The sequence below is a fragment of the Trichechus manatus genome, unplaced genomic scaffold, assembly GCF_000243295.1.
Source record: "Trichechus manatus latirostris isolate Lorelei unplaced genomic scaffold, TriManLat1.0 scaffold00057, whole genome shotgun sequence".
Classification (NCBI taxonomy): Eukaryota; Metazoa; Chordata; class Mammalia; order Sirenia; family Trichechidae; genus Trichechus; species Trichechus manatus.
Genome location: NW_004443993.1, coordinates 15,041,195 through 15,049,883, shown reverse-complemented (window position 1 = coordinate 15,049,883; position 8,689 = coordinate 15,041,195). Strand labels below are relative to the sequence as shown.

At 63.1% G+C, this 8,689-nt stretch overlaps 1 protein-coding gene across 1 annotated transcript in view; it reads right to left on the bottom strand.

The window, feature by feature from the left end:
* Window positions 1-8,689, bottom strand: part of SBNO2 (strawberry notch homolog 2) — a 65,284-nt gene that overhangs the window by 34,687 nt on the left and 21,908 nt on the right. Inside the window, exons 3-4 of the mRNA XM_023733337.1 lie at window positions 4,820-4,902; window positions 1,995-2,121 (exon numbers count right to left, since the gene is read on the bottom strand). Coding sequence (XP_023589105.1) covers window positions 1,995-2,121; window positions 4,820-4,902 — 210 coding nt within the window. The remainder of the gene's footprint in view (window positions 1-1,994; window positions 2,122-4,819; window positions 4,903-8,689) is intronic.

The window sequence follows — 8,689 nt, the reverse complement described above, 5'->3', positions numbered from 1 at the left end:
CCCTGCGGCCCCGCCCCCTGCGGCCCCATCCCCTGCAGCCTTGCTCCTGTGCCCCCCGCCCCCGCACGCTCTGCTGTCAGCCCCACCTGAGGACCCACAAGGGCCTCTCCACTAGGCGCTTCTGCACGAAGCTGGGTTTTCGATGGCTGCTGTGAGGAAACCGCGTGAGGTCTGACGTGGCAGGGCGAGGGGGTCGTCTGCGCAGCCCCCGTCCACCCAGGAACGAGCCATCGTGGATGTGGCTATCCTTACCACAAGTGGTGGGCAGAGTACTACAGCTGCCGGGACAAAGCACCACCAAGTGGGTGGCGTAAACCACAGACAGCTCTGGAGGCCACAAGCCCAAAGTCAACGTGTCGGCGGGCCGCGCTCCCTCCAGAGGCTCTGGGGAGGATCCTTCCTGGTCTCTTCCAGCTTCCGGGGACTCGCTCCAGGCACCTGAGCTTGTGGCGACATCACTGCAGTCTCTGCCTCTGCCGTCACATGGCCGTCTGCCCCGTGTCTGTCTGTAGGCTCATCTCCTCCAGTGGGGCCTCATGTCAACGATGACATCTGGAAAACCCTATCTCCAGACAAGGTCACGTTCACAGGTTCCAGGTAGGACTTCACGTTTCTCTGGGGGTACGAGGTCCCGGGGTGGTGCAAACGGTTTGCGCTCATCTACTAACCTAAAGGTTGGCAATTTAAATCGACCCAGTGGTGCCACAGAAGAAAGGCCTGGCAATCTGTTTCCGTAAAGATTACAGCCAAGAAAACCCTTTGGAGCAGTTGTACTCTATTATATGAGGTCACTGTGAGTCGGAATCGATTCGACAGCAACGAGTTTGGTTTTGACTTGGTTTGCGGGGACACCAATCAGCCCTGGGGGTGCAGTGGTTAAGAGCTCAGCTGCTAAACAAAAGGTTGGCAGTTCAAGTCTACCAGCCGCTCCGTGGACACCCTGTGGGGCAGTTCTACTCTGTCCTATCCGGTCGCTATGAGTTGGAATCGACTTGAAGGCAACAGGTTTATTCAGCCTGTGATAACAGGTCCGAGTCGCTAGGGTGTGCACACCAGTGTGCTGTGGGACTTGAGGACTCATCACCTGAGTTGGCCTGGGGACACCACGGTCACTGAGACCAAGGACGGAGACGCAGCGGCCCCAGTGCAGACGGAGAGGTGGGTCAGGTGCCCACAGACAGGTGAGAATGGTCCAAACGGGCAGGGATGGGGCCTGCACATGCTAACCGCTCCCGCTTGTGTTGTCCGCAACCCCGGCCGAACCGGCACTGGGGAGGATCACCTCCGACCCAGCCCTCCCATGCCGAGAATTCACCTCCAGACAGAGCTGCCCGAGGACACGAAGAGTCCGTCACACGTGCGAGGAAGTCCCCACGGTGCTGGGGATACCAGAACCTTGGAAAGACCCTAAACTTCCCTCCGGAAGGGCTGCCTGCTTCAGCCATCCCAGGGCAGCCCGGGGCTGTGGGACCATGGGTGGGGCTCGTGGTTGTGGGTGGGGCCTGAGTCTGTAGGGAGGGCCTGGTGCCAGGGGCGAGGCCTGGGGGGGGGGCGGGGAACGTGTCTGTGGGAGGGGACTTGTGGTTGCCGACAGGGCCGTGTACTTGTGGGTGGGTCCTGGGACTGTGGGTGCGGCCTGGGACTGTGGGTGGGGCTTGCGGCTGTGGGCGGGGCCATGTGTCTGTGGGGCGGGGCCGTGGGCCTGTGGGTGGGGCCATAGACGAAGCCTGTGGGCAGGGCTGCGGGCAGAGCTGTGAGCCGGGCTGTGGGCTGAGCCACGGGTAACACGGGGAGACCCCTGACCCCAACATCTCCCGCACACTTGCTGCCCGTGGAGCCGAGAGCAGCTGGGCACTGGATTTTGCCAAAGACCAGCCGTGTCTGCCCGCTCCAACACGCCCCCCCCACCAAGCACCCAGGCAGCCACGGGCCGGGCTGCGCCTCGCTCCGGGGGGCGCCGGGAGTGAGCGAAGCAGTGGCGCGGCGTCTCCTACCTGAGGAAAGTTGGTGCTCTTTGGTAGAAAGCTGGGGGCGGCGGCGGCCGCGGGGGCATAGCTGGTGTCCAGGCAGGGCTGGCCGCCGACAGCTGGGCACAGGTAGGAGGTGGAGGTCCCAAACGGGCTGGAGGGAGAGACGAGAAGGTGACAGGGGGCAGGCGGGGCGGGGTCCCTCTCGGCAGCCCACAGAAAGAGCCCCCACCAAGAGCCCCACACCCAAGATCCGGCTCCACCAGCGTCTGCTGCAGGCCCCCCCGCAGGATGGCCCTGCCCTGCTGGGGGTCAGCTGGGACCACACGGCCATGGAACATGGCGGCCACAAGGCCGACTGCCCAGAGCCCATTAGTGCTGTCAGGAGGCCCTAGATGTGACCCCCACCCACACCCCGCCAGCTTCCAGATCACTCCCTGAGGCTGCCTTTGTGGAACAGCCCGAGCTCTGCCTGACTGTGCTGTATGTCCACATCTCAGGAAACAGGGCTGCTTGGACCACAGGCCTGCTCTCTCCCTCTTGCCCTAGCCCACAGAGGTCTGGGGGGCAGAGACAGCTCTGCCCCCTCCGAGGCCGACACTGGGACCTGCGGTCGACAGCAGCTCTCCCTTCCCTATGCCCAGGGGCCGGCCTGCTCCAGGCACAGAGGGCTGTCTGTGGGGAAACAGCCACCATGGCAGGGCTGGGAACAGCCCCCACCTGGCTGCCTCTCCAGTTCCCCCCACCTGCCCTCTCCAGCCATGGAATGAAACTCCACGAGGCCCAGGAGGCAGGGGGCATGCTGCCAACAGGGAGAGTGCCAGGAGCCAATTGATGGGGCCATCTTGTGCACAGCTCAATAACGCTCACTGCCCGCCCCGCAAAGCCCCAGGATGTCAGTGTTCTGGCCAGGAAGCCGTTTACAAGAACCAGGAATCATTACCCCAAAGCCCACCCCGGCGACTCTCCCGCCCTCCCTTCTCCCCTCTGCTTACAGGCTCACCACCCGAGACCCTGCCCAGCCTGGCCGCCAGCTCCCCCTCCAGAAGCGTCTTCCCTAACGGCCCAGGGTCAGCAGCACTGCCTCTGCCTGCAGGGGGTGGGGGAGGGCAGGACGCACTGGAGGAGCCTCCAAGGGCCAGAAGCCCCAGTGCAGGGGCGCATGGGTCCTCCCTCTTCTCTCCCACCTCCCTCCCTAATGACGTGCAAAAACTCCCAACAACAAAGAATGCTCCCTTCCGCAGAGGCCTGCGGCTGCTTTCCAAATAAACCCCCAAGTCCCATCCCCTGACCTGTCCCCACCCCAGAGGCTCCTGGAGTCCCCAGGAGGGAGGCTCCGGCCACACGTGCCCTCAGGCCTTTGCACTGGCCATGTCCTTGGCCTGAGGTGTCCATGCCTGCGAGCCTGCTCCCCAGCAAACTCTTACCTATGCGTCAGAACCCAGCTCAGCTGTTGCCCTCTGTGGGAAAGGCTCCCTCGGGGCCTTTACTCCTGAAGTCATTCACTCCCCCACCACCCCCGCCCCCCTCTCCCCATGCAGCCTGTGGACATCTTCCCCTCTGTGGAAAAGGCTCCCTTGGGCCCTTCACTCCTGAAGTTGTTCACTCCACCACCCCCAGCCCCCTCTCCCCACGCAACCTGTGGACATTCTCTAAGAACCTGACCCCGGGGTCCGCCCCCCGGCCCCCTCTCCCCACGCAGCCTGCGGACACCCTCCGAGGACCCGACCCCGGGGTCCGCCCCCCGGCCCCCTCTCCCCACGCAGCCTGCGGACACCCTCCGAGGACCCGACCCCGGGGTCCGCCCCCCGGCCCCCTCTCCCCACGCAGCCTGCGGACACCCTCCGAGGACCCGACCCCGGGGTCCGCCCCCCGGCCCCCTCTCCCCACGCAGCCTGCGGACACCCTCCGAGGACCCGACCCCGGGGTCCGCCCCCCGGCCCCCTCTCCCCACGCAGCCTGCGGACACCCTCCGAGGACCCGACCCCGGGGTCCGCCCCCCGGCCCCCTCTCCCCACGCAGCCTGCGGACACCCTCCGAGGACCCGACCCCGGGGTCCGCCCCCCGGCCCCCTCTCCCCACGCAGCCTGCGGACACCCTCCGAGGACCCGACCCCGGGGTCCGCCCCCCGGCCCCCTCTCCCCACGCAGCCTGCGGACACCCTCCGAGGACCCGACCCCGGGGTCCGCCCCCCGGCCCCCTCTCCCCACGCAGCCTGCGGACACCCTCCGAGGACCCGACCCCGGGGTCCGCCCCCCGGCCCCCTCTCCCCACGCAGCCTGCGGACACCCTCCGAGGACCCGACCCCGGGGTCCGCCCCCCGGCCCCCTCTCCCCACGCAGCCTGCGGACACCCTCCGAGGACCCGACCCCGGGGTCCGCCCCCCGGCCCCCTCTCCCCACGCAGCCTGCGGACACCCTCCGAGGACCCGACCCCGGGGTCCGCCCCCCGGCCCCCTCTCCCCACGCAGCCTGCGGACACCCTCCGAGGACCCGACCCCGGGGTCCGCCCCCCGGCCCCCTCTCCCCACGCAGCCTGCGGACACCCTCCGAGGACCCGACCCCGGGGTCCGCCCCCCGGCCCCCTCTCCACACTCTCCCCTGGGAGCTCCTCATTCAGATGGCCGTGGAGGGTCAGTTTTCAGCCACCTCTGTGTGTCTGGGGCTGGCTCTGAGCAGCACGGACCCGGGGCTGACTGTGGGGAGACTGGCTCCAGCCCTCCCCTCTCAACCCTGTTGGAACCTGTGACCTCAGAACGGGGAGTCGGCACACAGCCCCCGTGCCCCGTCTCTTCCACATGGCCGCATTGCTCCCCAGGACAGGGCCCCGCACGGAGGTGCCGATGCACTTACTGGCTCTCGCTGGGGAAGGCCGGGAACACCGGCGGTGGCTGCAAGAAGTAGCTGTCCCACCAGGAGCAGTGCAGCATCGCGTTCTGAAAGACAGCGAGGGTGGCGGTGTCAGGCGGGGGGACCCCCGGATGAGCCTGCTGTACCAGTCGGGTCAGGGTTCCAGAGGCTGAGAGCCAGGGCTTCCAGCTGTGTCCCTGGTCAAGCTGCCTAAACACCCTGTGCCTCAGTTTCCCCATCTGCTCGAAAAACTCAGTCCGGTGGATGTGAAGGGCTCAGGCCAGGCCTCTGCTGTGACCCCCACCACTGCCCCCCACCCCTGGGGTCATCAGCATCCAGACGGCACAGGGAAGGAGCATGAGAGAAATGGGGAGTCTGCCTGCAGATTCTGGGCTTCTCTGTCCTGTTCTGTCAACTTCCGTGTAGGTTGCAAAATAAATTTATTGAAATAAAAAACTGGGGGAAGAAAGCCACAGGGCATCTCCCAGCACCAACGCCGGCGGCTTCCAGGCTCACTGTGTTCACCCTGATGAGGAATTGTCTGTGGAAGCTTCCAGAAGCAGTGCCACAGCCCAGGCAGAAGCAGAGTGGGCTCCCCAGTAACCCAGCTTCTTCCCAGAGCCCTGGTGTCGAGTCCTTTTCGCTCTCCTGGCCCATTTGAGGGAGAGAGGAGTGCAAACTCAGAAAGGGCATGAACCTCCAAAGGCCACACGGTACATCCGGAATATCCCGGAGCAGGAGTCAGACCCCACGCCCCAGTCAGCGTCTATAAGAACCCAGAGGAAACGGTTCCAGCCCATGGCCAGCAAGGTGAGGGGTGCCAGCTAGCACCCTGGGCGAGGCCAGCTGGGGAGTGTCCAGGAGGCACGGCCTGGCCTCAGGGGGTTCCCTGGCATGGGAGGTGGGCTGAGGGGTCAGTCCTTCACTTACAACATGCCCACCTGTGCTGAGACAGGGCCTGGGCTGCCCTTGCTCCCAGGCCAGGGACCCCGGGCAGACAGGTCTGAGGCCTCAATCAGGAGGCCAAGGAATGTGGGGCCAGTCCCAGCACCCCCACCTTCCCCCAGGCACGTGGCCTTGGTGGGGGCTACCAATCAGGGACACCCAGTCCCACCCCACAGAGATGGCATGGCCCCAACCAGTCAATCAGAGCCTTCCTGGAATGGTTCCTCCTTTAGAGAGGCAGACCCTAGGATGTGATTCGTCCAGGGGTCGGCACCTGACCCTGGCCAGCCAATCAGAGCCTTCCTGAGGATTTTCTCTCTACATATAGCCAGAAAGGGTGGCTGCCTTCTCCTTTAGAGGGCAAGCTCTGGGATGTGATTTGTCCAGGGATGGGCACCTGACCCCAGCCAGCCAATCACAGCCTTCCTGAGGATCTTCTCTCTACATATAGCCAGAAAGGGTGGCTCCCCTCTCCTTTAGAGGGCAAGCTCTGGGATGTGATTTTGTCCAGGGATAGGCACCTGACCCCAGCCAGCCAATCAGCCTTCCTGGGTGACTCTTCTCCTGTAAGGGGCAGACCCTGGAATGTGAGCCCCAAACTGCCCCTGGCCACATGGAAGCCGGTGCAGGAAGCTGAAGCTCACACTAGGGTGGCAGATAGGGTAGCGAGGTAAACTACAGGACACCCAGTTAAACCTGAGTTTCTGGTAAGTAACGAATCACCTTTTAGTATAGGATGTCCCATGCAACATCTGGGACCTACTTATACTCAAAAGCATCTATTACTGAGAATTCAAATTTAACAGGGCATACTTTATTTTTTTGGAGTCCGTATGCAGCACAAATGGTTAACATGCTCGGCTGCTACCTGAAATGCTGAAGGTTCAAGTCCACCCAGAGGTGCCTCGGAAGAAAGACCTGGCAATCTGCTCCCGAAAAATCAGCCATTGACAATCCTATGGAGCACAATTCTACTCTGGCACACATGAGGTCGCCATGAGTCAGGGTAGACGACAGCAACTGGTTTTACTGGACTGTACTTTTCTTTGCTAAATCTGCCCACCATTATGGCAGAGGAAGTCCCGGAGGCCGGGTCCCTGGACCTTGGCAGCCCTGAGGCCAGCTGTACCCCACCCTTTCTGAACTGGATTGCTCTTTCTGAGTGTGGGCTGGCCCAGCCAATGCTCAGGAGAAAGAAATGAAGGGTGTCCCTGGCCCCGCATCAGACCTGAGCCGTAGCTGGGGCCCAACCACACCCAGCTGAGTGCGCACCCAGTGCCTACTCTGGACCACAGAGGCAGCAGTGTCACTGGTGGGGCAGAGATCATGGTCTCCTGGGTCAGGTCCCCAGCATGGCTGTGGGCTGACCATCACAGCAGCGGCCGTGAGAGCAGGCTCAGCGCACACTCTGCTGTACAAGGTGGACTAACCAGAGGGGCCTGTCACTCGGAGCTTCCCTGCATGCTCTGACTTCCGGAGCGGCGCTTGGAGCCAAAGTCGGGGCTCAACCCAGCACCCCCTCACCCCAGGGCCTGTCATGGCACAGACATCCCTCCCCCGACACCAAACAGTCCCTGTGCCCCTCAGAGCCCATCTGGTCCTCACGGGCCCCCTGGTGGAACACGTGTCGAGGCCACTGGTCACGGCCACTCAGGAAGGCACAGGGAATGGCTCTGCCACTGCAACCCCGCCTGGTGCTCCCCCCAGACCCAGGAATTCTATTTCGGGAACACACCCCTAATCTGTGTGCGGAGGAGAAGAAGCGGTGTTATTTAGAGAGGCAGAGAGTTGGAACAGCCCCAAAGGCCCGACAATAGGGAAATAATTAAACAAATTATAGGATGCTGAGAGCAAGGCGTCCTATGAGCGATGGCGCTCTGATCCTCCAAGAGGGCGCCAAGAAACAGCCCCAGAATGAGCATGCTTCTCGCCATGTGGTGGATGGACCCACGGAGACACTTGCAAGGATCAGAGGAGAAAGGGGAGCCGGTCAGCGAAGGCCCAGAGGAGGCCTGCAGGCGCGGGGGCCGCTCGGCTTCCACAGCAGAAGCAAAGGGTTGCAGTTGCAGGAGCCCTGCTTTCGGCCCTCAGGCTGTGTTCTCTCCCACCCCCAACCGAGAGGCTCTTTTCTGTTCTATCACCTTAGGATACAATGTGGGGACAAAAACAAACAAACCCCTTGCCATGGAGTTGACTCCTACTCATAGCGACCCTAAAGGACAGAGCAGAACTGCCCCATAGGGTTTCCAAGGAGCGGCTGGTGGATTCGAACTGCAGAACCTTTTGGTTAGCAGCCAAGCTCTTAACCACTGCGCCACCAGGGCTCTAACGTGGGGACATCTGGGCCACAAGCGCATTTTGGATTTGCACGGGGAGAGATGCCTGATGCCATTGTGTCTGGGGCGCCTCCCCAGGGTTCCACAAGCCTAACCTCAGGCTCCGCGTGGCCTTAGCGGCCGTGCTCCAGCTCCCGGGAGACCCGCCTGCCCTGGATTGAGCCACGTCCTCCCCGGAATGCACGTCCACCTGGCACCAGTGCAGGTGGCCTCAGGTGGCGGCAGTGTCCTTGCAGGTGTGATCAGTTAGCACGAGATGACACTGGATCAGGGTGGGCCCTAATCCAACGGCTGGTGTTCACAGAAGACAAGAGACACAGACAGACACAGAGAGCAGACGGCCACGTGACGACAGAGGCAGAGACTGGACTGATGCAGCCACAAGCCCAGGAACACCTGGGGCCACAGGAGCTGGGAGAGACAAGAAAGGACCCTCCCCTAGAGCCTCGGAGGGAGGGCAGCTCTGCTGACCCCCTGAACTCAAGACTTCTGGTCTCCAGACTGTGAGAGAATGAGCTCCTGCTGCTCTCAGGCCCCTAGAGTGAGCGGGCCCCAGGACACTCACACACCTGTCTTCATTCTCCCCCCACTT